Raw genomic sequence first — 27,986 nt, 5'->3', positions numbered from 1 at the left:
GTATTTATGTTGCTTCTTTGTCAGTATCCTTCTTATGACATACACGCTCACCAGTAGGGTGTCATGAATTGAGCTGAACTGAAAATAGAGTGAGAGATGCTCGTCACACACACGCACGCACACCTCCAGCCTCAGCTGCGTGTGTCTCTGTGTGAGTGATGATCGTCAGTCGGTGGATTTCTGCTCCTCCTCAGTCTCGCGGTTTCTCCCCATGTCGGTCTCAGAATAGCGGCTCTGATGATCGTCTCCTGCTGCAGCATTTCTCCCGGTCCGCAGTCCTCCTCTCCTCATTACTCACCGCAGCTCCACACCGGCAGCCTCCACCGCTCCGTCCGCGTCTGGAGGTTCTGATTGAGCGGCTCCGACTGCGAACAAATGTGCGGAATGCGGAGCTGGAGATGAACGGTCGCCTCTGACTGACAGGATACATGGAGACAACACAAGACTGCGCCTGTGACAAACTTGTGCAAGGTAAGAACAAGGAAGATGAAGGCGCACTTTTGATGCATCTGCGACCATTTTGTACCCACTATTTATTCCACACACTGATCCATCCAGGCAACAATCTGTATGTGTGCACCTTGTTCAGGGGCTTCACTGCTCACCTGGGGTCTTTGCTAAGGAGACAGCTCTCTGAGGATTTTCCTGCTGCTGCTGCTTATGCAACACTTTTAAAGTTGCTTGTCTGAACAGAAAAAGGAACCACTTTTCTTTGTTGTGTCACCTCATGTGTTGCGTTGTGGGGTTTCCACTTTTGGTAAATGTGAGCTCTCCATGTGTGTTTCAGGGAAATCCTTTGGAGGTCCCAGGAGAAGATGGCATTCTGGAGGAGAAATCCTCACATTGGTAAGAGGAAAATTGAATCTCTTTTCTCTTATTTTTGTTAGTTGTTGACATTATAATCTTTTAATTCAGCATAAAAACACAACAAATGACACACTGTATTACCTAGTTAAGATGCAGTAAAGGTGCACAGACAAAAGCAATTAAAGCACCGTATCTCCAGGTTTAAGGTGAGCAAATTGGTATAAAACTAGTAAAAATTTCAGTTTCTATTCAAAGCAGGAGACAGATCTAGTGTGAGGCAGACATCCTCCTTATCCTCTTCTGGTGCAGTGATGAAATGAAACTTTATACAGCAGCCTCTATCCCTCTCTGGGCGTGTGCGCCTATGTGGACTGCGTTTTTCACATGTGGTGTGCATCTGTACAGCATCCTGTGATCAGTATAACACACACAGAGCGAGGTGACCTTGTAGGTTTGCAGCCGCGTATTTCCATTATTTCCATGTGATTTTGGAGCCGGATTTCAGGTACGCCGTGTGTGTTATCATCCTTTTAGGAAGAAAGACGTCTCGCAGCCACAGAGGCTGATCATCTAAATGTTTCCTGTGTCAAAATGGGACTCAGGAGATATGTGGTTTCAAATATTACCGGAAGCTTTTGTGAATCATCTCACTGTATGATCTCATTGTACACTGCCTGGACTTGCACTTGTACTAGAGAGCCTGCTGCTGCAATTCTCAAGAAAAGAAAAGAGAAATGAGCCTGTTAGAAATAACTTTGTGCTTGCTGAAAAATGGCTTTGAAAGATCTCCTAATTAAATGCTTAAGCAGACCAAAGCCTTTGAACAATAATAGCTTGTCTTAATTATTAATTGTCATAGTAACTGATAGCAGGAGGATGTCTGTTGTTGTGTGAGATCGTGTGTCTCGTTGCAGCTCCGTGCAGGTGTGTTATGCATAATTCAGCAGCGATTAAAGCTCGTCTGGAAACAACAGATCTATGCCTGCTGTGTGAAAAGTTAAGAGTGCTCTGATAAACGGTTCCACAGCGCTGCAGCTGACTGGCGTTGTGTTGTTTGGGAGTGAATGTATTTCCTCCTGAGACTCATCAGACGGCATGACCAGGCATGATAATGAGCCTTAAAGCATCGGCTTGAAGTACGAGCCATGAGATGAATGTCAAAGATGTAACTGCAGGTGAAGCGTTCAGGTGTTGAATAAGAAGGACAAGCTGAGACGGAGTGAATGCGCTGCCTTATCAAACCCGCGATCGCCCACGGAGAGTCATTTGAAGCTTAAAGCCGACCATATTCAGATGTCATGGTTTATTCATGTCACACAGACAACGGCTCATCCATCAGAAGCATAGAGGATGATATGAGTGATACTGTGAAACACGTAGTAAGATGTTACTACTAATGAGCATTTTAGCTGGTGGAGAAGTTTTAAATGTGCGTATTTGTGACATTAAGCTTGACCTAAAGCTTCTGGAAACAGGGTTCACACTTTGATTTTGGTACACGGTAAACAAAGAGCTTAAAATGTGTTAATTTCTGAGTTTTAGAGATGCTGGTAGGCGCATTTTGTTTCCATCAGTGACAGCCAAACTTGCTTTTCCTCCTTGTCTCCAGTCTTTATACTGAGCTAAGTCAACCAGCTCCATGTACAGATATAAAGGTGGCATCAATCTTCTTGCTCTGTTCTTACCAAAACTGTACTTTTGCGAACATTTTCTGAGCAATAAATCTGAAGAAGGCACTCTGTTGTTCTACCCATGAGGTTCAGTTTGCTGTCGAGTGTGAGTCATCCTGTGAATACTGACAAAAATGTGAGTTTGGTGCTTGACCCACACTAGGGACTAAAAATCAGGATATCTGCTTCAGTGCTGCTCCAGTTTTGACACTTATGAGTACCATCCTTTTATGAGACCGTGAAACATGCTTCCAGCACAATGAGGTAATGAGTCCGTCTGTAGTAATTGTTTTAACTGGGTAACAGAATGCAGGTTAAGAGTTTGCTCGTTTTGACAGTAAGTTTTACTTTGCTGCAGTATGTCTAAAGGTTGTGGATTTAAATTCACATAAGGCAAAGGTCATTTTAACTATGTTTTTTCTCAGAGGAAGGTTTGGTTATAGGCTCACAGCGGGAAAACCAAAAGGGCAAAACCAGCAGGCAAGAAGTCCAAAAAGAGAGTTCACAAGAAGTCAGGCAAGGCTGCCACAAAAACACAAAAGGTTGGGAACTGGGAGCAGGTGTGCAGGTGGGAGGAACATACTGAGTGATACTGAAGAATGCAGAGGCTTTTTCTCACAGCAGACAGGTTGACCTGTAGTAGCAAAAGCAGAGGTGTTTCCATAACCAATAACTCTGCTCTGTTCAAGTGTGACAGTGAAGCAGCTTCAGCAGGATCCTGTGATAGAAACAACTAAACTGTATTGTTTCCACCTCCACCTTTGCTGTGTGAAATGTCAAGATGAATGAAATCTGACCAGAGATGTCGGTGGAGAGTTTAATGAATTCATTGTCACCACGACAAACGCTTCATAGATGACAGCAAACACTTCAGTTTCTCAGTGAGCAGCTCCAATGTCAGTCTCAACACTGTGGGCTTAATTTCATCACAGGAAGTGGTCCATTCTGTTGGTGTCATTAAAAGACACTGGGAGGGTAAACGATAAAATGAGCTCAATGCGTCTCTGAATATGGAAATTAAAAATCAACATGAATTGTTTCTGTTGAGACTGAGATTATACCTGGACACAGTACAGCCTTTAATGGAAAAGCTGCTGCTTTAGAGACGTTCTGCTTCAGTGGGCTAAAGAAAAGCCTCTCTGCTGTACTGCAGAGTCCACAAAAATGTATAGAGATCTCCGACTGGAAAGTCTCGTTCACTTCATTTCATGATGTCTGGCCCCCAGTCTTAGCTACAATAATAATAACAGTTTTATTTGTGTGGCAAAGTGCTGCTAAAAGTGCTTTATATCAATAAAACCCAGGACACGAAAGAGAGACACCAATGAAATGGAATGAGAGCAAATAAAAGTATAAACACAATAAAACATAATGAAACAAAAACCTCTTAAGTAACATTTCATGAAAGCAACACTAAAAAATACATTTTAACCCTCTGAAGTAGTTTCTAAGAGTTTTCTCACATCACGTTTTTACTCACTGTGGGCTCATTTTTCCTGCACTTCGATGGAAACAGCGCAGCTATGGCTAGAAGTAAAACATCGCCATGAATCACAAAAAAGTTTAATATGTTTGTTTATTTATTTAGCAGAATTGACTAGAAAAAAAAGAGTGGCTGTACATGCAATAGAGGTTTTACTACTCACATTTTAAATTTGTGTCCATACCTACAGTCTCCTATCTGCTCTGTGTAAACACAGCCTGCAGTTCTGCTGAAAAGTCTTTTTGTCACATGACTGTTGGTTGCAGCTGAGTTGCTTCATAGTTGAGGAGTGCAGAATATTTGTTTTTTTTTCACAGATTCTGGTCAGAGGAAATGGTAGAATAAGCTTATTTTAATAAAATTACAATTGTAACCTTGTTTTTGGATCATTTTCCATATAGAATTCTATATCGTGCATGATTTGTTAAATGGACAGTTGGAAAGCTCAAAATCTGATCTCTTTTTTTACAGTTTCTTGCTCTGATAAGTGTTATTTTGGCAATTAAAAAAAATGGCGAAGGGTTAAAGTTGAGTTTTAAACCATTAACTGTGACCTCCTCTATTCCACAGTTGAGGGTTTATAGCACAAAATGTAGCATAACTGGGGTAAACATAAACAGTATGATGGAAATATAGTCTGGAGTTAATCTGTCACAAGCTTTAAAAATTAAAAACACTTTTAAAATGAACAAGGAGCTGTTGAAGAGCCTTTGAAACAGATCTAATATGTTTCCTACGGAGGAGACGTGGTGCTGAATTTTTAATCATCTGTATTTATTTAAAGATTGAAAAGAAGACCTTACAATAATTCAGGCTGCTACAGATAAAGCCTTTCTGTGTGTTCAGAGATGGATGGTTGCACACAGGCAGTAATTCTGAGATGGTAAAGTGATTGTTTGCTTCATATTTCATCTTCACAGTCAGTCTGTTTGAGAACTAAACCAGAGCCCTGACAACAATCACTGCAGTTTTGTCCCCGTTTAGTTCTAGAGAACTACGAGGCATTCACGTATTTGGGATCATGAGTGTCATCGGCACATTTCCCAGATGTAGCCTGTAAAGGTTCAAAAGTGCTGGTCCCAGAATAAACCTGGAGTGGCTCCACAGATAACCCTTCTTTTAAATGACACCCAGGGGCACAGCATAGTCTCTTCCTGTGAGATGCTAATGATAAAATGCTCAGTTATGTTGAACACAACGCTTCAGTCCAAAAGTGTTTTTTTTTCTTGCCCAGATTGATTCTAGGAATGGATTGGAATTTCTCTGACACACAGATTGTGAGTTATATAAATATCTGCTTTTCTAGAGTTTTGCTCAGGAACGCTATATTTGTGATTGGTCTAAAATTGCCCAGTCAAGCTTCAGGGCTGGTTTTAGACACGGGGTTTAACTGAGCAGAGACTAATCGACCATTTCTAGCACATTATTCTAAAAATGGCTACATGCTCTTTGTATTGAAAGAAACAAGTGCTGATGGGTCCACTTTTAGCATGGAATGCCATTTTTTGTTATCTTTTGTTTTATGATCTCAGAAATAATCCTCACACTTTAAAGCTGCTGTCCGGAGTTTGAATCGCAGCGTCTCCCGAAACACTGTTGGTCCCTCCCTCCCTCTGATTTTGGCCCTTTATTTGTGCACGCGCGCAGTACATGACAGGAGTGCCCGGAGTGCTGCAGCATCTCGCCTGTTTTGCTGTTTTCCACTCTTCTACATTTAGTACATTTAGTAAATAATAAAGGAATTACGTTAGAATGCTGTATTGAGTCTAACTTGTCCTAATACCAAAATAACATGAATCTGCTAGGACGAACGAGTAAAGTTTCAATATGTGATTACACTCGTGTATCCCTCTCGATGACGTTGTTTATCAAACTTAGTGCATTTACGCGTGTATATGTGTTACATTGTTTATTTATTTCTATCTAGAGTTCAGAATTGCATGACTCCTCTGACGAAGAGTATGTCCCAGACGCCCCAGCATCTTCCTCCAGAGGTCGGGCATCTAAACGAAGCAGTCAGGCGGACTATGGAGGCCATGGTCGGGGAGCGACGCGAGCACCCCGAGCCAAAAAACGTCCTGCAGTCTCTTGGCCTGACAACCCGTGGGATTGGTAATTTTTCTGGAAGTTGCTGAGCCCCGATGCTCTCTCCTCCACAAGCAAAACAAATGTGCGCGCGGTTGCGTAGTGCGTAGCTCGCCCACCTCTGCATGGGCTTGCTTGCTGTGCGCGTAACCGTTGATTGACAGCATGACAAAGCTGAAGCTCGAACTTGATTGGTCGGCAGCGACCGGCGCTTTTTGGAATAACATGGGGGTCTATGAGATGAAGGCGGAGCTCATGAATAAATTTTCATATCCCGTTATACTAACTTTATATTATAGTATCGAACTAGACTAACACATTTAAGCTTTGTTAAAAAATGATACATAAATTGAAAACAAACGGAAACTCCGGACAGCAGCTTTAATGTGGAACCAGGCACCAGTTACTGACTAAGATGACACGTGATGGTAAAGAAAAGAGTTGTTTTTGTGATCGGTAATCCATTTGGGAAATTGTGAGCATTGCAGCTTTCTTTAAGTGCGCTGAGCGGATCTCTAAATTTAGCTTGATGCACTTTTTCGCTGAGAGGTGTCTGCCATTTTCCAAAGTGGTTTTTGCTCAGAGGAGATGAGGCTAATTTTATTTGGAGCTTGAAAGTCCCTCCGTTTATTGCTGCAGTCTTTACTTGAGATGGAGCAGGTAGAAGAGGCAGACGTCCTCATCTTAGCGAACGAGTTTGTCAACAGGATCCTACCCAAGAAACCCAAATAAAAAGGCAACTTTAACCCTTATGTTGTCCTGCGGGTCAAAATTGACCCATTTTAAAGTTTGAAAATATGGAAAAAATATATATTTTCTCAGTGAAACTTCTGATGTCCACATTTTCAACATTTGTGGGAAATCTTTGAACATTTTTTGGTGGAAAAAAGAAATATTAAAAATGTTTCTTAAGAACATTCACATAAAAATCAACCAAAATCCAGCCAATGTAACTGGATTTTGGTAGTTTTTTTTGTGTGAATGTTCTTAAAGTAAATATTAGAAGTTTTACTGATATATATGTAATCACTTTAGATATGTTTAGGATTTTTTTTGGAAGATTTTTATGCATTTTTTGAAAATATTTCCAAGAATTTTCTTCCCAAATTAGGGGGATTTTTTAAAAGGGAAACTTGTCAGGAATTATTTGGAATTTTCTTTCTGAAGGTTTTGCAAATTTTCAGAAATTTGGGGAAATTTTTTTCTGAATTTTGGATTTATTTTTAGACAAGGAAACAGTATTTTTTGTTGCCTGAAAATGAAGACAACAGGAGGCATTATAGATCTTCTTCACATTTTTTAAAATCATAATTTATTCATTCTACTTCTTTTGATAGTAAATGATGTTTAGTTTGGACCTTCGATAATGACCGTGTGCTCTTTGTTTGTAGAGAAGGAACGCCGTGTGAAAGCCAACGCACGAGACTACAACGATAAGTTCTCTTATGTCGTAAGTAGACCTCAGAATTGCATTAAGTTGGCTTTACCCGCAAGTATGGCCTGAAGTATTTCATCAGTACTGGTTCTAAATGTGTGGCTCTTCAGGACAATCGCATCAAAACCTCAAAGTACAACATCTTCACCTTCCTGCCCATCAACTTGTTTGAACAGTTCCAGCGGGTGGCGAACGCTTACTTCCTAGTGCTGCTGATCCTGCAGGTAAGAGAGTTTTCTACTGTTTGTGGGTAAAATCTGCTTTAGTGTCTGTCTCAGGATGCGTAGATGAAAACAAGACTTCTAATGTGGAGTCTCTTCGCAGGTGATTCCAGAAATATCCTCCCTCTCCTGGTTCACAACCATCGTGCCTTTGGTTTTAGTGCTGGTGATCACAGCTGTCAAGGACGCCACAGATGACTACGTTAGTCACATTGTTGACATTTTACAAGTCTTCTGAATGCTCCTCTCATATCTCCATTGGTTAAACTGTTGCCCACTTTTTTTTAAAATTTCAGTTCCGACATAAGAGCGACCGGCAAGTAAACAACCGTCAGTCTCAGGTTCTCATCAGAGGGAGGTACTTCATCACTTTTCTCTGGCTTTTTTTATGTTAAAACACACATTCACATATTGTTCAGCGACTTTTATCTGGTCTAATTGTAAGCTTGTGTGCTTCTTGTTTCCTAGTTTGCAGAACGAGAAGTGGATGAACGTCAGAGTGGGCGATATAATCAGACTAGAGAATAATCAGTTTGTTGCTGTGAGTAAATGAAGCTGCTTTGTGTTGGAACTGTTCTGTTTACTGGATGATTTGTTGTTCCTCTTTCATTTCGGTGCCATATTCACCGGAGGATGTTGAAGTCTGTGGTGTATATTCTAATATAATAAGGGAAATAGTTTGCACTGGTTAACAATATAGGCTTCTTTTGGGAGATTCAGGGGCTGCTGAGTGCAGGTTCAGTGATGCAGAGGATGATTTATTGGCTTTTTCACCTCTAAGTGATTCATATTGGATTTACACACAGGCAGACATCCTCCTCCTCTGTAGCAGTGAGCCTTATGGACTGTGCTATATCGAGACTGCAGAGCTGGATGGGTAAGTATTGCTTTAGTTACGTAAAGTAGAAGCGTAACATTGTGTGATTCCTTCAAGTGTAAAATGAGCAGACTGTTTGACAAAAATAGACTACTACATTTGTGCATTTCTATGTCAGAACTCAGACTTGTCTTTTCTATTTTTCCCCAAACAGAGAGACGAATCTGAAAGTTCGCCAAGCTTTAACCGTCACCTCAGATTTGGGATCTATTTCAAAACTGATGGACTTTGATGGTGAGATGATGCCAAGTTTATTTATTGTCACATCCCTGTAACAAATCATTTGTTGATTTATTTGGATTTCTAGACTTGAGACTGGACTTTCTTTTCACTGTTCTTGCAGCGAGGATTGGTGCTGTATGAATCTTTGGTCTGCTTTTTCCTTGTCTCTCAGGAGAAGTGATTTGTGAGCCTCCAAACAACAAGCTGGATAAATTTACTGGAACATTATACTGGAGAGACAACAAATACCCACTGGATAATGAAAAAATGCTCCTGCGAGGCTGTGTTCTCAGAAACACAGAGTGGTGCTTTGGAATAGTCATCTTTGCTGGTATTAGTTTCTTTTTTTGCTTTTTGTTCTGATGCTTTTATTCCCCACATCCATTAGCTCTGCTTTATTTTCCTCTTTTTATAACACATTTGTTAATGTTCTCTCAGCGCTAATGGTTATTTTTTGCCTCCATTTAACAGGGTTGCAAACCAAACTGATGCAAAATTGTGGAAGGACGAAATTTAAAAGGACCAGTATTGACAAGCTGATGAACACGCTGGTTTTGTGGGTAAGAGATTTTTGTTAACCAAACTGCACGTAAGCCAAAACTTTAAAGGATAAACTAAAAAATGTTATACTAATGCATGTACACTACCAGTCAAAAGTTTGAAGACACATTCTCATTCAGTGGTTTTTATTTTATTATTATTTATTTTATTGTTTTATGCATCATAGATTAATATTGAAGACTTCAAAACTATAAAAGAATACATATGGGATTATGTTGCAAACAAAAAAGTGTTAATCTTCAGTATTAATCTACTATGTAGAAAATAATACAAATAAATAAAAGGCATTGAATGAGAGGGTGTGTCCAAACTTTTGACTGGTAGTGTAACTGTACAGGTTATGTCCATTCTAGTCACAAAGCAAAGCGTCCAGTTTCCTGTAAACATACCAAGATGTTTGAACATCCAGATTGTTACTTACCTACAGTCGTGGAAAAAAATATCAGACCACCCTTGCTTTCTTCAAATTGTTGTTCATTCCAATGCCTGGTACCACAAAAGGTATATTACCAAAATAATACAATGAACACGACAAAAAATGCAGCTGATTTTATAACGTTTTGTCCTCTTTGACATGCTTCAGCTTAATTGTATTCCCAGAGTTTATAAGAGGTCATTTCATGTCATAAGCAGCACTGCACATGCAAAGGCCTAGAGTGGTTTCCTGCTTAAATTCAAGCCGTAGCACAACTCAGAAGTTGTCATTCCTAAAACTAAAGAATTATGTCTGAAGTTACACAGGACACGGAAGAAGCCCTTCATCAATGAAAGACAGAGGAAAGTCTGGTTACTCTTTGCTGGGGATCACAAGGATTGGACTGTTGAGGATTGGGCTATGGTTCTCTCCAGTGATGAATCCAGTTTTCAGTTGATGCCCACTTCAGTCAACTTAGTGGTTAGGAGGAAGCCTGGAGAAGCTACAAACCAGACTGTCTTGCCCCTACAGTAAACCATGGGGTGGATCAGTGACGATCTGGGGTTGTTTCAGTTTGGGTGGAACAGGACAAACGCAGTTGTGTGAAGGGTGAATGAACCAGGTCATGTTCAGCGCTGCTCTCAAAAACAGTCTTCTTCCATCAGCTGGAAAACTCTTTCTTGCCTCCACTGACTGGATTTTCCAACAAGAAAATACCCCTTGCCACACAGCAACGCCAATTAAAGCCTTAATGGAGAACCGGAACATTGTAACCATGCCTTGGCTGCTCAATCGGCAGATCTAAATCCAACTGAAAACCTGTGGAAAATCATCAAAGACAAAATAGAGAACCACAAGTCCAAAAACAAAGCAAATTTGTTTGAATTTGTACAACAAGAATGGGCTGCTGAGATGCATGGCTGCAGTCATGGTCATGCAATCAAGTACTAACTCCTGTGTGTATCACGTGACTAAAACAGACGAAAAGCACTGTTTTTGGCAGTACAATGCCATAGCTATTGATGTAAGAATTTAAATGATTTTTGTTATTATCAAGAAAAACATGGAAAATGGCTACAAATCAGGTCTTAAATTAAACTCTTATGAGCTATTTTTGTTGCTATCATTGTATTTGTCCAAACAAATGTACCATTCATTGTGCTAGGGATTAAAATGAACAAGAAATTGAAGAAAACAACGGTGGTCTAATAATTTTTCAATGACTGTAGATGCCAGTGTTCTGCATATAGCTACTGATTTACCACACTATCTGTCTGAAATTATGGATGAAGTTCAGTCAGTCAGAACACTGCAATGCACAATAAAAACAATTTGCTTCAAGATGCTGGTGCTCTGGTGTGCATTTTCACTTATTTTGGGTAATGTTCAGGAGTCATCAAATAACTTGTACTGATATGTACTGATAAGAAAGAGAATAGTCTGTATACTCCCCTCTGTCCTAATAGTTAACAGTGAGCAGCAGCCCGAGGATACCGTGAGGGTGCAGGAGCTTTAAATGGAAGATGCTTGAAACACAAAAATCCTCTTACTTTTAATAAAGAGTAGCTGAAATGATCAATTCCTGTGTTTGCCACATTAAATTAAAACAATCCTTTTTTAAAATATATTTCAGATCTTTGCCTTCCTCATATGCATGGGGGTTATTTTGGCGATTGGAAACACGATTTGGGAGAACTGGATTGGCAGAAACTTTGAGGTGTTTTTGCCGTGGGATGAGTTTCAGAGCAGCGCTGTTTTCTCTGGCTTCCTCACCTTCTGGTCCTACATCATCATCCTCAACACCGTTGTGCCCATCTCACTATATGTCAGGTAAAAGCATCTTGATTTTTAGCATCTTAGGTTTATTTCATAATAGAATTTGGTCTTACAAGTTGCTATCCTGTTTTGCCTTGTTCTAGTGTTTTATACGGTTTTGTTTTATTTTACAAACTGATTTCCTAAGTTTTCTTTCTGATTTTTCTTTGCACGTGCTTTTTCTAAGTAACAGAATTTCCAAAATAGTTACTTTGGTGCTGAAAGTGTCCCTTTTAACTAAATGGTCAAACCCAAATCTCCCCTCAGTGTGGAGGTTCTACGTCTGGGTCACAGTTTCTTCATTAACTGGGACCGGAAGATGTACTACAGTCAGATGGACACAGCAGCTGAAGCTCGAACCACCACCCTGAATGAGGAGCTGGGCCAGGTGGAGTTCATCTTCTCCGACAAGACAGGCACCCTCACCCAGAACATCATGGTCTTCAGCAAGTGCTCCATTAATGGACGGACCTACGGTACGGGGCTTATTGAAAATGCTGAGCATCGAAGCACCGGGCTAATGAGCCTCTCATTTAATTTGCGATCACGTTTAAACACACAGATTATTCAAAATCAAAAGAAATGGACAAGAAAACAAATTTCTTCCTAAAATATGCAGTGGACATTAAGTTTTCTTAAGTAGGTTTAACACAGCAGGAGCCTCCAATGATCCACTGAATTAGGACACTGAGGGGCTCCTATCCATGAATGCATGTCAGGCTCAACCACAGAGCAGCTGTTTCTGAGTATTTAAACCCATCTGGAGAGCAGGAAGAAAGTGTCACACACTCCATGTGTGCATTTCTCTTTTATTTGGATGACGTTTCGACCCTCAAGCCTTCTTCAAGATCAACATCATCCCAATTAAAGAAAAATGCAATTGGAGCCAGAGTGTGCAACATGTTTGTCCTGATCTCAAGTTTATTCCAGTCAACAACATCTCGCTACAATGACTGCTCTTGTAGTAGCATAAGTGGACAGTTTTAGCATTTGTTGGCCTGTAATGAGTTAACCTCTGTTTTAGTTGTTTATTTGTTCTTAAAGGAAATTATAATTGTGGCTCTGCAAGAATACTGTAATTGTTTGGCCTGACCGTGCAAGATTTTAGAAATAACTGTCATATTCAACCTAAAAAAAAATTTGACCCCTGTTGTACAACTAATAACCAATCACATAAAATCATAGGGGCAAAGCTGTATTTCTGCTATCTTTAATGAACAATAAATGATCTTACCTTCCTTCTCTAGGTGATGTCTATGATGAATTTGACCAGAAGGTGGAAATTACAGAGGTTGGTAGATCTAAACAAACAGAACGTCTTTGCTCTCTATCAAGTCTAGTGCCACACAGTCACCTTCTTGATGTTCACATTCCCTCAGAAAACAGCCTGTGTGGATTTTTCCTTCAACCCCCTCTGCGACAGAAGGTTTAAATTTTACGACTGCAGCCTGGTCGAAGCCATCAAGCTGGAGGATCCGGCGGTGCAGGAGTTTTTCAGGCTGCTGGCTCTGTGCCACACTGTCATGCCAGAAGAGAAGAGTGAAGGTAAGCTTGATCAAATATTTATAGCAGAAAAAAGGCAAAAAATAATACATTTTTTGAAGGGTTTTCTCATTGATGTTTCTGTTAAACTGAAGGACATTTGGTGTACCAGGCCCAGTCACCTGATGAGGGAGCGTTGGTCACCGCAGCACGAAACTTTGGGTTTGTCTTCCGGGCTCGAACCCCAGAAACCATCACACTGTGTGAGATGGGACGAGCTGTCACCTACCAGCTGCTGGCCATTCTGGACTTCAACAACGTGCGCAAGAGAATGAGTGTCATTGGTTAGGTCTTCACTTATAACTTAGGTCTTCACTTATGCTCCGACTATTTCATAGTAGCCGACATGACGTAATTTAAAAAAGAACAACATGCATCAAAATCCACAGCAAATTCCTTTTCATAATTCCTTCTTCTGCCATTTTTAAACATCAATCAAATAAAACTCTGTGCACATTCTTCTATTTCCAGTCTGTAATCCATACTTTGGTTGTATATGTGCTAATAGGGTTTGTTAAAAAAAAGTAATAGTTTGTTTTCTTGTTGTTTTGTTTTGTTACAGTGAGAAATCCACAGGGACAGATCAAACTGTACTCCAAAGGTGCTGACACCATTATCTTTGAGCGTTTGGATCCATCAAGTGAAGACCTCATGTGCACTACCTCAGAACACCTCAGTGTAAGGGTCATTGAGCTGGATAGTATTACAATAATTGCACTGTGAGCCTTGTTCAATGAACCAGAAAAGGTAAACAAAACTCTAATAATGCTAAAAAAAAATTCCTGCAGCAGGTGGACCTGAGTGTATCTCCTCCATCAGGTAGTATGTTTGCTTTATAGATTAAAGAGAGATAAATTCAGATTGTTTGCATTTCCACTTAAAAATAATGTTTATATTTCTGGAATATGTCTGTCCTTTTCATGAAAACTGTTTCTTCTCTTCACTAATTCATCACACTTCTTCAATCATTTTGCAGGAATTTGCAGGAGAAGGACTTCGAACATTGGCTCTGGCCTACAAAGAGCTTGATGAAGATTATTTTGAAGTTTGGACGAAGAAACTTCTCTTTGCGAGCACCGTGATCGAGAACCGTGAAGATCAGCTGGCTGATCTCTATGAGGAGATCGAGCAAGGCATGAAGGTAACATTGATATCCATTACTTTACTCTCTCCCACTCAGCCACTCTCAATTAGTGACTGCAGCCTCACTGCTGACTGGTTGAAGCTTCTAGGAGCCACAGCAATCGAGGACAAACTTCAGGAAGGCGTTCCAGAGACTATCGCGTGTCTGAGTTTGGCCGACATCAAGATTTGGGTCCTCACAGGTGACAAACTAGGTAACCAAATGATCTGAACGGTGCTTTTGTTTAGAAAGACTGCTGCTTTATTAGCTGCCTGTCTGTGGAAAGCTGCTGTACATCGCTTTAAACTCTCTGTGTGATGTTTTAGAAACAGCGATGAACATCGGCTACTCCTGCAACATGCTGCGTGATGACATGAACGAGGTGTTTGTTGTCTCTGGACACACACTGCTGGAAGTGCAGCAGCAGCTCAGGTGAACACATTATACATTTTAATTTTATTTCTGCGCACACAAATAGTTGACATTGACAATAACTGTAAGTCCAACAGAAACGCTGCTAAGCTGCTGTGTTTAGTTGCCCATCTGTGGAAAATCTATGTCTAAAACATGGTATTTCAGTGCCTTTAAGAATTCAGAGGAATCACCAGAGACCCCTCACACCAGGACACTCCCTTTTCTCTCCCCTCAGGTAGACGTTACAGGACACTTGGAGCCAAAGCTAACAAAAACAGCTTTTGTCCCCAAGCTGTCAAATGTCTGCTCCCTCCCCCCGAATCACAACATCACATGCCTACAAGTGCAATATTCATGATTAAGTGCAATTCCTACCATGTGTAATAATTAGGTGGAGAGCAGGTCTCTAACCACAAACTGGTTCCACACCGTATATTTTGCTCTTATATTTTGCTTGTATATATTTTTAGTGTGTGTTAGTATTGCCTTATATAGTTTATTTTTAATGCTGCTATACAGAGGGTGCTAAACTGATTTTCATTGTTTTCTGTAACAGTGACGATAAATACCTATTCTATTCTATTGGATTCTTTAAATATACTGATAGGGCATGTTTACTGTCTTTGCTCTGTCCTCAGGAGTGCTAAGGAGCACATCCTGGGCCTGAGTCGGGTCGGTAGTGCAGGAGATGTTGAGAAGATGTTTACAGAAGATTCTGTGTTTGAAGAAACTATAATTGCAGAGTATGCCTTAGTCATCAATGGACACAGTCTGGTAAGACAGTAAACGGTTTTATCATAGAGCATTCAGTAGTGTCTTTAATGAAATGCTAATTCTATGCTCTGTTGTGCTCGTGTTTTTTGCCATGCTTGTTTTAATTTTACTCCTGATGCCTGCAGGTTTTACACTGTTTGTTAAATGGTGGTTGTTGTTGTCTGCTGACTCTGCCCTCTCTATGTGCTGCTGAGTGAACAAAGTGTGTAATGAGCAGAGAGCTGCTGTGCTGCTGAGGGCCCTCCGCTCTATTACAGGTTTCATTAGCATCCATTTCCTCGCAGAAGAGCTGCTCCCTCGCTGAGCCCTGGGCAGTGCGCATGATGTGGGCTGGAAATGTTACACTGAGATGTTGCCTCCACAGGGGGCTGGTGTTACAGGATGGTAATAATATGTTTAACAGGTGTGCTGCATGTGTCCGCCTGCAGGCTCATGCTCTGGAGCCACAGCTGGAGCACATCCTGCTGGATCTGGCCTGTTTGTGCAAAACAGTCATCTGCTGCCGGGTCACTCCGATGCAGAAAGCTCAGGTGGTGGAGCTGGTGAAGAGGCACAAGAGAGCCGTGACTCTGGCCATAGGAGACGGAGCCAACGATGTCAGCATGATCAAGAGTAAGTGTCAGAACGGCATCATAAACAAGCTTCTTATGTATTACTGCTACATTCTAGTCCCAAAGCAAAGCATCCAGATTCCTGTAAATGTACCAAGATGTTTGAGCGTCCAGATTGTTATTTACCTAGATGTCAGTGTTCTGTATATAGCTTCAGAATCTCCACAGACTCTCCTAACCATCTGTCTGAAATTATGGATGGAGTTCAGTCAGTCAGAACACTACACTGCACAATAAAAACTATTTGCTACAAGATGCTGGTGCTCTGCTGTGTAGCAACAGCCACACACAAGATTTGTTTTCCCTTGTTTCCCTGTTGTAGTCATGGGCTTTGTGCTCACTAGAGCTCCACAGATATTTAGTTTTTGGGGTCGATTCCAGTTTTAGGGAGAAAGAAATTGTGATACTGATAATCCTGATATATGTTAGCGTTAATCCTAAAAAGGGAGATGATTGTAAATGGTCTGTATTTATATAGCACATTACTATACCTGATACAATACCCAAAGTGCTTTGCATTATACATCTCATTCACTCATTGATGGCGGAAGCTGCCATGCAAGGCGCTAACCACGACCCATAAGGATTAAGCAGTTAGGGGTTCGGTGTCTCATGGACACCTCAACATGAGCTCTGTAGGCCAGGATTGAACCGGCAACCCTCCAGTTACAAGACGGCCACTCTACCCACTGAGCCATGCCACCCCTTGATGGGGTTGTTGTTGATTATGAACTTTCCAGCAATGTATTTCCAAAACTAGTTAACAAAATGCCATGAAGAAAACTTAACAAGGCACCATCATCTCTTCAGCTGAGATGTTCTGCTACGTGTGCTGCAGGCAGTTCTGAGAGTGTTGTAGACTTATTATCGGAGCGGACTCTGTTAGACAATCTATGCCATGACACAGTTTCTGAGTTTGTCCCAAACATCTTTTCTGTTTTATGTTCTGTAAAAGAAAGTTTTGTGCAAAAACTATGACCAGGGCAATATCGGTATATATTGATTATCAGTCAGGCTCTACTGCCTAATTTCACAGAGCTTCTCCTTTCTGTTCAAGGAGTGAGTACAAGCTTCAGGTTTTTTTTACTATATAAATCTGAAGTATATTTAAATGAATGTTTAAAGAGTCAGAGATGAACTAGAAGAGTCCCGATTTGCGTCCCAGCCTGGGTCTGGGGTCTTTCTGTGTGGAGGTTGAATGTTCTTCCTGTGCAGCGTGGGTTCTCACCAGGTTCTTAAGCTTCCTCCTACATATCAAAAACATGCTGAGGTTAATTGGTGAATCTAAATTGTCTGTAGGTATGAATATGAGTGTGATTGTTTCTCTGTGTAGCCCTGTAAGAGGCTGGTGACCTGTCCAGGATGTTCCCTTTCTTCATCCTGAGTTAGACGGGATAGACCCAGTCGCCCCTCTGACCCTACAGAGGATTAAGTGTAGTATGGATGGATGGAGTTAGCTACAGCAATTTCTTCAGTTTGGGACCTAAACTTTACATTTCTTACTCAGCTGCTCACATCGGTGTTGGTATCAGCGGACAGGAGGGGATGCAGGCTGTTCTGGCCTCAGATTACTCCTTCGCTCAGTTCCGGTACCTGCAGAGGCTCCTGCTGGTACACGGACGCTGGTCCTACTTCCGCATGTGTAATTTCCTGGGATACTTCTTCTACAAAAACTTTGCCTTCACCCTGGTACACTTCTGGTACGGCTTCTTCTGTGGTTTCTCAGCACAGGTGAGAAGACCCTGATTACTGTGAAGTTCGTGAATGCTTTTTTTTTTTTGCATTAAAGCAGTGATGTTGATGCAATAAGTGTCCTCTTTCCACAGACTGTGTATGACCAGTGGTTCATTACTCTCTTCAACATAGTCTACACATCCTTACCAGTGCTGGCAATGGGACTTTTTGATCAGGTAATATGTGATGATAATAAAGCACTGACCTAAATAGAAAATGACCTAGATCTTATTTCAAGATACTCCTCATTTCAAAATGGAACATTATTTATTTCACTAGTTTCCATTGGCAACCTCCTGAGTATACTTTTATTTTTGCTTTTCTTTTCAAGATACTGTGAAGTCAAAAAGGTGAATATGATGTTAATGAAGACCTCTTTTACTGTCATAATTATTAAATAATAAACCTCATGAATGTACCTAAAATCTAACCCTACAGTAGGCGCTACATTACATTTAACTTACATGTAACTAGAACCACTAATCCCATATAAACATACGACTATCCTCTGCGCTCATCATCCATTATTTTTAATTTACTCATACAGCTGCCACAGACCTTCTCTTAGCACCCTAATCATAATATATATGTTCTTTTTCTTATTAAATAGCACATTGTATTTATGCTGCTTCTCTTTCCTCCAGGACGTCAATGACCAGAACAGCCTTCGCCATCCGAGTCTGTACAAACCCGGCCAGCAAAACCTTCTCTTCAACAAACGTCAGTTCTTCTTGTGCACGCTGCAGGGGATGGCCACGTCCTTCCTGCTTTTCTTTATTCCCTACGGAGCTTTTTCTCTCATGGTGAAAGAAGATGGCTCACACTTTTCTGATCAACAAGCATTTGCTGTCACCATAGCGACATCCTTGGTCATAGTCGTAAGTGTCCAGGTGAGAGAATAAACAGAACATGGCAGACTGAAATACCCTTGTTAAATCAAAAAGGTCAACACTGTGATCATGTTTGTGATGTGTCTGTTCCTAGATTGGACTCGATACTCACTACTGGACGGCAGTCAATCATTTCTTCATATGGGGGAGTCTGACGGTTTACTTTGCCATATTGTTTGCAATGCAAAGTGACGGCATATTTGGCATTTTTCCAAGTAATTTCCCATATATTGGTGAGTTTGAGTCACTGTCAGTCAGAGTGATCGGGAATAAAATTGCTCCAGGGAAATTGAGTACAAATAAATTTCTGTTTCCTCAGGCACGGCCCGCAACTGTCTGTCAGAGAAGAGTGTGTGGTTGGTTATTCTGCTCACCACTGTGGTTTGTGTTGTGCCTGGATTAGTGGTCAGCTTCCTGAGAGTCGACCTCTTCCCAACTCTCACAGACAAGGTACAGTAACACTTACTACCTAATGAAGTACTGTGCCTATGTACGGTTTAGTACTTGTGCTAACTTGTTTCAATTTCATGCTTCTTCTTTTATGCTTGTTGTCACGTCACAAATCCGATTTGCGTATGAATTGTTAACATCTGCACCAAAATAATAATTTGTCTTCTAAATTTCTTACATGGTTTTATGTAAATAATATTCTGTGACCATGAAAACGTTATGGAGAGGTCAGATTATCCAATATTTTATCAAGAGCAAAAATTAAAGCAAGTCTAAATAGGGAGCACACCCTCACAAAGTAGGATTTTTATCTTGTTTCTTACACTATTAATCATCTCAAGACTCCTCCAATTTACCCTGTGACCTTCTGGATGGGGCCCGACCCTGATGTTGGGAACAAATAGATTAATAATAAATTGTGTGTAAAGTATTTAAAAATCAGCTTAATATTATTCAGCTGTAATAAAATCTTGATTACACAATGATGCATCACTTTTACCAATTTTTACTTTTCCTTCTTCTACATTTTTCCAATAGTATTTCTGTACTCCTATTTTAGTTGGGCACTTATTCTTATAACGTAATGCTTTCCTGTATCAAATGATCTGAAATAACAGTATATAAATACATAAACAGACTCATTTCCTTCACTGTATTCAGAATGATCAGCATTCTAAACCAGAAATAATCAAAAAATCCCACTTGTCACTGTTGTGTTTCGACAGGTCCGTCATCTCCAACAGTCCAGAAGGAAACAGGGGCCTCAGGAGCAGAACCTGAGGCGAGTACGCAGGACGAGCTCCCGCCGCTCTGCCTATGCCTTCTCCCACCAGCAGGGCTACGGAGAGCTGATTACCTCAGGCAAAAACATGAGGATGAGCGCAGTGTCCTCTGCTCGCTCCCCTGGAAGGACGCCACACAGCTCCAACTGGATAGAAAACATGTTAAAGAGAAAGAACGAAGTTTCTTGCGCCTCCTTTGAGAGCAAGGGGTCACCAGAGGAGCAGCAAGAAAGCAATACAGAGTCTAAAACAACAGCTCACAGACTGACAGACTGAGATACTGCACACAGAACAGGATACCATAAGCATGGATCCCACAGACCAAGCACAAACAGTGAGTGTCCTTCATTTGGGTGAATTTTCGCTCAAATCAACAACACAAACGTACCTCATTTTTTTTATCAGTGTGAATCATGTTTGCTCTGAATGTTGAAGGCCAGTGAAAACATGATCGAATGGAGGAACCATTTTCAAAAAAATCCAGCTGTTCGAAGATAAAAACTTTTTCATCTTCACCGCGCTGGAGATTTGTTGAATTTGAAAACTCTCACTTTGACAGCAGTGAGTACATTTTATGAAAATATTATGCATGAGTTGCCAAACTTAAAGACATATTTACCATTGTGCGGGAAAATAATCCAATTTAATCCAATCGCAGTCATTGCATTTATTTTGTATAACTTCAATGGCATGGCCTTCTCTAATTAATGAAGAAAGATGAGCACATTTTGGTACCTTTAGCTGTCAAAAACAAACTTTTGTATTCTACATCAGTGTATGTAAGGTAGCCCTGATCATCAGAACAAAAAGCATCTGTAAAAAAAAAAAGATCCATCTGTAAAAACTATGCACAGAAACTTCTCAACCAATATCCAAAGTGCTAAAATACAAGTATTCTGTAAATACTGAAGTGAAGCTGCTGAATGTGACGGTAAGCACAATTTAAACAACGATTTCCAACTTTTATTACCGACTTTTGCCAGTATATACAGTACACCATTAACCCAGCTGGAAATATGGAACTCATAATGCTAAGATGAACTCTGAGATCTATTTTCCCTGTGCTGTGCCTTGTAAGGGTCCTGTTAAAGACAAGTCTCTTTTTTATTTTATATTTAATGGTTGTTTGGCTCAAGTGTATTCAAAGAAATGTGAAACTAGAATGCATGGCTTGAATGTGATATCCTCTTTAAAATAGTGATTTAATCCTAATTTTAAACACTGCACAGCTGCTGTTCAAAATCTGAATGTCCTTTGATCAAACCCCAAACATAATTTCAATTGAAAACACCAAAAAAAAAAAAAAAAAAAAAAAACACCAGCGGAAATTAACTGTCTAATTTAAATCGAGAAAATGGTGTATGTTCTTTCATCCGGCAGATAGTTGACCAGCAAGAGTAACAGGGAAAGGGATGAGGATCTATGTGATGAATGTTCCTGAGCAGATTTAAATGCAGAATGCTGCAGGTCCTGAATGCAGTACAGCAGAGTGGCATGTGCCTTAGACCACCGAGCCTCCACCACCACTGCTCTCTAATGAATTGAAAATCGATCCTGTGCAGAAGCCCAGAGTGTGAGCCCATAGTCAGGACTTTCTTTAACACACCACAAACCCGACTCACTGTAACAGCCCAATAAAAGTTGTGTAAAGGCCGCTGCTGCAACGGTGCACACACGTAAAGCCTGAAAACATTCACAATATTTAAGAAATAACTTCAGTAAACGTTAATAAAGGATGAATGGATTTTATACAACACAAACTGGTTGCCGTTTTATTTGTTATCTTTTCTGTTTAGATGAAAATCGTGTGAATTAGCTCACCAAAATATTACATATTTGTGATTTTATAAAAACAAAACATGATTTAATGCGCCACTCAGTACATTTTTTGGCCCTTATATTCCAGCATAAACTGTATAGCGGTAAAATGCTACACAGAAATTAACGAATCTTCAAGTGTCTTCTTCCTTAATTGTTTGAAAATATAGAAAATGTCCCTTTATTTCCCTTCATCAGTGTATTTGATATTGGCTGACTGTGGTCTAAGCAGGCACAGATGATGTATTTCACTCCTCAAGGAAAATCGCAGCTCCGCCACCCGGCTTTGACACAAACAAACTTTGTTTTTCCATGGCTGCTCTGCGCGGATCGGGGAGGTAGTAGGCGGCTCTGACAGCTTGTAAGAAAGACTCCACCTTCTCAGTGGGCACCATGGAGACGGCACAGCCTCCCCAGCCTGCTCCTGTCAGCCGGGAACCCACAGCCCCCGCCTTCCTGCAAGCCGCACAAACAACAAGAAGCGAATGTTTCAGTGCAGTGTAACAACACGAGCCTTCAATGCTGCTACTCCTGATCATCAGTAGTACTGTAGGTGGTAAAGAGAAAAAAAATGTGACTTTATTATGCTGAAGTCAGGCCAGTGTGTAATGTTGAACATTCAACACTAACGATACAAAGAATAGCATGTCTGTATTTTATGTTGAAGTTTCTCCTTCATTTAACTTATCTTGCTTTTCAGTTCCACAAGGCTAATGTACAATTAGTACATAGTATGAATTGGGACACATCATTTTTATATTCTCTAAAACTTCATTGGCTAATATCCAGTATCCTGAGTGTAGATCTGTGATGGCATTAAGTGAAGAGACACTTTGCTTTACTCACAGACAGATGTCCACCAGCTGGTCCAGTTCAGGGCAGCTGCACTCATAGAGGTCTCTGCAGCTCGCATGACTCTGGTTCATCAAATCTCCGAGTAGCTGGATGGATTCAGCAGGTTCAGAGTCGCAGACGCTCTTAAACTGCAGCACTCGAGCAGCTTCACCGTACACGTGTTTGGCTCGCTGGTGAAGCCAAAACTGCGTCACTGGAAGAGAAGCGAAAAAGTTAAAGTACCGTTTTTCAAGTCTGTCAAGTTATTCATCTGTATGGAGACATGAATGAAGCAGATTTGATGCTAGGTTATGATAGCATAGGACCAGTTATTACTAAAAATTCAAATATGATGGCATAGTTCACCATATATCTCAAAGGTTATTATTTTTAACTGGATATTTACATAGAAGAAAAATCTGAAGAATAAAAGGTTTGTTGGCAACTTAAGTAAACAACTTAAATATAATGCAATTAAATACAGACAAACAGACTTCACTATATAAAATAAATAAAATCCCAGACAAAATGCAACCTAATATCACAATATGAATATAAAACTCTGTGACCCATTTCAGTGTTGACATATGATGCTTAGATCTGCACTTAAATCTTATTTTAATTATCAATTATCCGTTAAGGATTTAATCTGTCATACTGACTGATGCTAATGATGTGTCACACCTCCTCATATTTCAGATTTTGGAAGATAAATTGGCAAATTTTACAAGATACAGTAGTATGCAAAAGTTTGGGCACCCCTGATAATTTTCAAGATTTTCCTTTATAAATCACTGGTTGTTCAGATCATTAATTTCAGTTAAATATATCATATAGCAGACGAGCAAGGTGATATATGAGAAGTGAAATGAAGTTTATAGGATTTACAGAAAGTGTGCAATAATTATTTTTAAAAAGTAGGCAGGTGCATAAATTTGGGTACCCTTGTTGTTTTATTGATTTGAATACCTTTAGCACTAATTACTGGAACACAAAATTTGTTTAGAGCAGATATCTCAACTCTTTTGACTTCCATCTTGATACTACTTCACCGGAGAACAAATTTGTGTTAATGACACCTGCCTATAAGGTAGAACTTTCAGTTTATTTAATGGAATTTCTCACTCCGACATTTAAACGTCTCTAAAGATCATGAAACCATGTAACAGAACTTTTGCAAAGCCTGGTATTCAACTGAAATTATTGATCCGAACAACCAGTGATTTATAAAGGAAAATCTTGAAAATTATCAGGGGTGCCCAAACTTTTGCATACCACTGTATCTGACCTTAAACATCCAATCAATTATCAAAATTACTGCTTTCCTCACAATCTAGCAACAGACTGAATCCGTTCTGCTACGTAAACACACACAGATGTTACTCACTGTGCTGAGTGTTGGCGCTCAGCAGGTCTGCTGAAAACTGCTCCAAGGTGATGTCCAGCACCTTGCAGATCTCCTCCCGGCTGTACGGCTCAGGATGCAGCACCTCGTCCACCAGAGTCAGCATCTCCTCCAGGGAGGCCTTCAGCTCCGTCTGAGCCTGAGCCAGCTTCAGCAACCTGCTCGACTCCAGACCCTTCGCCTTCGCCAGCATCTGAGTTCACATCCACCACTTATTACACACATAAGCTATTTAATGTCCTTATACTGAATATGATGCTGTTTGGTTAAATGTTGTTATTCCTACAAAATCTAGCACACCTTCTAAACACTCAGCTACTCATCACAGTTGCAGATCATTTAATTAGTCAAGTGCAGTACAGAAACAAAGCAACAGTCTGAGGTCTTTGGAATCACTGCACCTTTGTGGCGATGCGACACTCCACCACACGGATGTTGTAGTGGGAAGTAGAAGCTTTGTTCATCTCCACACAGCAGTTGGAAATCACAAACACGGCCCCATCTGGCAGCTTGACATCAGTGGCCCGCAGAGGCTGGAACTCTATCAGCTTTGCCTAGCAGAGAATTCAAAAGGTTTCAAAAAACAAATTAAACATGCTCAATTTTTGCAACGACTGATTTTTGTATAATTCTAGACAAGTATTTAGTGTATTAATGCTCCAATCCTCGTGTTGTCCTGCAGGTCAAAATTGACACATTTTAAAGTTTGAAGAAGTGGGGGAAAAAAAAGTCACAGTGAAACTTCTGATGTCCACATTTTGGGATTTTATTTTACATTTTTGTTGAAAAGAGAAATGTTAGAAATGTTTCTTAAAAGCATTCACATAAAAAATTAGTGAAATTCACTGGATTTTGGTTGATTTTTATGTGAATGTTCTTAAGAGAACATAAGAATCTTTACCGATATATGCAAATGCTTTAGATATTTTTTGGATTTTTTTTGAAGATATTTACTAATTTTTTTGAAAATATTTACAAGAATTTTCTTGCTAAATTTGGGGGATTTTTTTTTAAAAAATAAAACTTTTATGGAATTATTGAAATTTTCTTTCTGAAGGTTTTGCAAATTTTCGAAAATTTGGGAATTTTTTTTTGCAGAATTTTTAGATTTTTTTTCTGACAAGGAAACAATATTTTTGGTGCCCGTAAATGAGGACAAGAGGGTTAATGTTTGTAACACTTTTTTGCCTAATAAGTGAGTCTACAGTAGGTCATCACTGAGGCAATGAAAGGAAAAGCTCCATACTGTTCCTCTCTCTGCCAGGAATGATATGGACTGGTCCATGCCGCCTCCCTCTGTACCAATGTAGCGCTCACATTTGGCACAGATCTCTGCAAGAGCCACCTGCACGAATGTAGAGTAAACGGATCAAACAGAAAAACAAAGGGCATTTAGGAAGCAAAAACGGAAGAATTGTACATCTAATAAAGATGCCTATCAGGTGAAAATGACAAACACTCTTTGATAGCGACAGCTGGGATACAAGTGAAGCACCATCAGGTTTATTTTAATGTTACGAATCATCTTCTTTTTGAGTTAATACTTAATTTCTTGCCGACTGAATCCTCATCCCCTAATTTGTCCTCAAAATGGATACACAGATCTTCACATTAAATGTTTTAATTACATAGGCTTTTACCTTTGACAGGGACTTCTGATTTGCCTCCATTGTTAGGAGTCCAGAACAACACACTAAGGCGCTGGAGCTGGACAGACCGGAGCTCGGAGGGATGGTTCCATCAACGACACATGACATCCCTACTAAACGAGGGATCTCAAACGTCTCCTGAAGATAAAAACATGCCAAAAATGTAGCACAATATTTGTAAGTGCAATTTTACCACTTTGTAAGCAGCATTACATCTCAGATTATATGTTGTAGCCACTACATTAGTTGAGAATATAGAACTCAATACACATCTTACCTGAATCCCTTTGACTCCACAGAGAAAATAATAGAACCACTTTGGATTGTCTCTGTCTATAGCGATGACCTCTGAGCAAGACACTGTGAAATCCCTGCAAAAAGACAAATCACAGACGTTACGAAAACATGTAAAGATACTGCACAGACATTTAAGCAGCGATCACGAGTGTTCTCATCTCACTGGTACAGAGGATTTGTGTTGGCCAGCTGGATTGTTCCTGAGTTGTTCACTGACACGGCAGCCAGGATGTTCTGCTCAATGGCCATTGGTAGCACAGAATAGCCACAGTAATCAATGTGCTCACCTGTGACGAATAATGACAAAAAGATATGTGAGAGGGAGCTTATAAGTGATTAGACTGAAATAATTCAACTGATACTGTTTAAAAGATTCAAACAGCAAATATCCTGCAGGTTTAAATCTGAATATAAAATAACATTTCCCTAAATGGGTTACTGTGTCTAAACTTTAGCCACTAGCACAATTAACTTCATTGGTTGAATTGAATAGCATACTATTAAATTTGGTACACAATGCATAGTGTGAGAAAATTCATAAAAAGTGAAGGAAAACTATTTCACTGCAGGTTTGAGCAACCTATCAGCTGATCTTGCTGAGTTAAAATGAACTATTTCAGGCTCTATGGATAAAGGACAGGTGGGAGAATTAGAAATACGACAGGTCATCTTGTACTTATCACCACTCAAGAAGGAGATCTGAAGAAATTTTGGTCTTATTCAAACAGCGAGTCAGTGACAATTATGCTGTTGAACTTGTTCTAAAATCAATCAACTGCAACTCCACCTAATTTAATGCAGAAGAGGACTGAGGCATGGTAATGTTTTCTTGGTTTTATAATACTAATTCCAGGCAGCATTTCCATTTTAGCCTTTTGGAGAGAAAGACTGACACAATTTTAAAAAAAACAATGATGCGACATATTTCCAAACACTACTACTAGTGTGTAGACGTCAATTAAACCTGCTAAACCTGCATAAAATGGCATTACCTATTAGATTTACCCTTCCAGGTGCACATGCATAGAAGAGAGGAGATTCTCCATGCTTTGTTTCAAAAGTATTTTTCAAGTTTTTCAGCCTGTAAATGACAAAAACAGCCAATGAATTATCGGACAGATGATACACCCTCTCTACCTCCGTGACAACCAGCATGTGTCGTTGTTTCTCACCTTTCATCAGCAGTGATCTCGGTCTTTAACCAGGGAGGGTTTGAGGCCATTTCTACCTGTTTTGAAATGATTCTGAATGGAGTTGTTGCTGTCAGACAGTGAAGCTCAAAACTTCCACATAACCAGCCGAGATCAGCTGACTGTCACAAGGAGATCCGGATATGTATTCTGGCTGAACTGCGGTCAGTCCTGAGCAAACTCTGCTCGATGTAGAGGCTGCCAGCTGATTCTGGAACAGCGGGGAAACAAGGAAGTGACTGCAGGACAGGGGGCGGAGCCAACACACGCCCTACACCGGCCACCGTAGGCAGCTGAATTAAATGTACTGGCTGGTAAGTTTAATTATAATACTGAATAGACTGAACCTAAAGCCCTGTTCTCATCACTTTCAGGTTGAAAACACATTTATTAACTGGAACACTCCAGCTGGTAGTAAAGTAAATTACTAAACTTAAACTTAATGATAAAAAAACAGTAATGCCAGTAATGCCTGCAATGTAATGTAATCATTTGATATGATAATGGCCCACTTTAAAAGACAGTAATGAAGTAAGACAAGGCAGCAATGCTTAATTTATTTAGGTGTAATAGATGTCTACATTGCATTTGTAAATTGGTAATGTTAATGTTTTTCATTTTTATTACATTACATTTACATTTACATTAGTCAACTAACACATTAAAGGGCAGCTCTTTTGACAACTGACTACTCGATTTGGGTCATTAATGTCAGTAAAGTTTTCTGATTGCCACTCTCTTTTCTTTACCCAACTAAATGGTTTTGGGTTATGGACAAAACTATTTGCATGTTTGTTTACAACACAACAGCAGTCATGTGAAAATATGTTAAAACAGATAAATGACATAGTTTACTGTGTTATAATACCACTGAAAGGTACT

General features: G+C 40.0%; 2 protein-coding genes across 2 annotated transcripts; one reads left to right on the top strand and one right to left on the bottom strand.

The window, feature by feature from the left end:
* Positions 1–44: 44 nt before the first annotated feature.
* On the top strand, positions 45–21,671 carry atp8b4 (ATPase phospholipid transporting 8B4). The gene is made up of 28 exons (XM_022192911.2): positions 45–471; positions 788–846; positions 7,437–7,495; positions 7,591–7,704; positions 7,805–7,903; positions 7,998–8,059; positions 8,170–8,242; positions 8,508–8,578; positions 8,733–8,812; positions 8,973–9,131; positions 9,272–9,360; positions 11,410–11,606; positions 11,859–12,067; positions 12,839–12,882; positions 12,971–13,136; positions 13,229–13,417; positions 13,696–13,811; positions 14,110–14,274; positions 14,359–14,470; positions 14,583–14,688; positions 15,309–15,444; positions 15,873–16,056; positions 17,563–17,786; positions 17,882–17,965; positions 18,434–18,679; positions 18,774–18,912; positions 18,999–19,129; positions 19,855–21,671. The coding sequence occupies exons 2-28, from the start codon at positions 816–818 to the stop codon at positions 20,185–20,187; spliced, it is 3,618 nt and encodes a 1,205-aa protein (XP_022048603.2). The 5' UTR covers positions 45–471; positions 788–815; the 3' UTR covers positions 20,188–21,671.
* Positions 21,641–27,311, bottom strand: galk2 (galactokinase 2). The gene is made up of 10 exons (XM_022192938.2): positions 27,087–27,311; positions 26,907–26,995; positions 26,078–26,201; positions 25,895–25,988; positions 25,609–25,755; positions 25,215–25,313; positions 24,370–24,522; positions 23,951–24,161; positions 22,576–22,777; positions 21,641–22,185 (listed from the first exon to the last, which is right to left on the bottom strand). The coding sequence occupies exons 1-10, from the start codon at positions 27,134–27,136 to the stop codon at positions 21,978–21,980; spliced, it is 1,377 nt and encodes a 458-aa protein (XP_022048630.2). The 5' UTR covers positions 27,137–27,311; the 3' UTR covers positions 21,641–21,977.
* Positions 27,312–27,986: the final 675 nt, after the last annotated feature.

Source organism: Acanthochromis polyacanthus, chromosome 8, assembly GCF_021347895.1.
Source record: "Acanthochromis polyacanthus isolate Apoly-LR-REF ecotype Palm Island chromosome 8, KAUST_Apoly_ChrSc, whole genome shotgun sequence".
Taxonomy (NCBI): domain Eukaryota; kingdom Metazoa; phylum Chordata; class Actinopteri; family Pomacentridae; genus Acanthochromis; species Acanthochromis polyacanthus.
The sequence above is the reverse complement of the archived record's forward strand: the minus strand, read 5'-3'. Positions and strand labels throughout refer to the sequence as shown.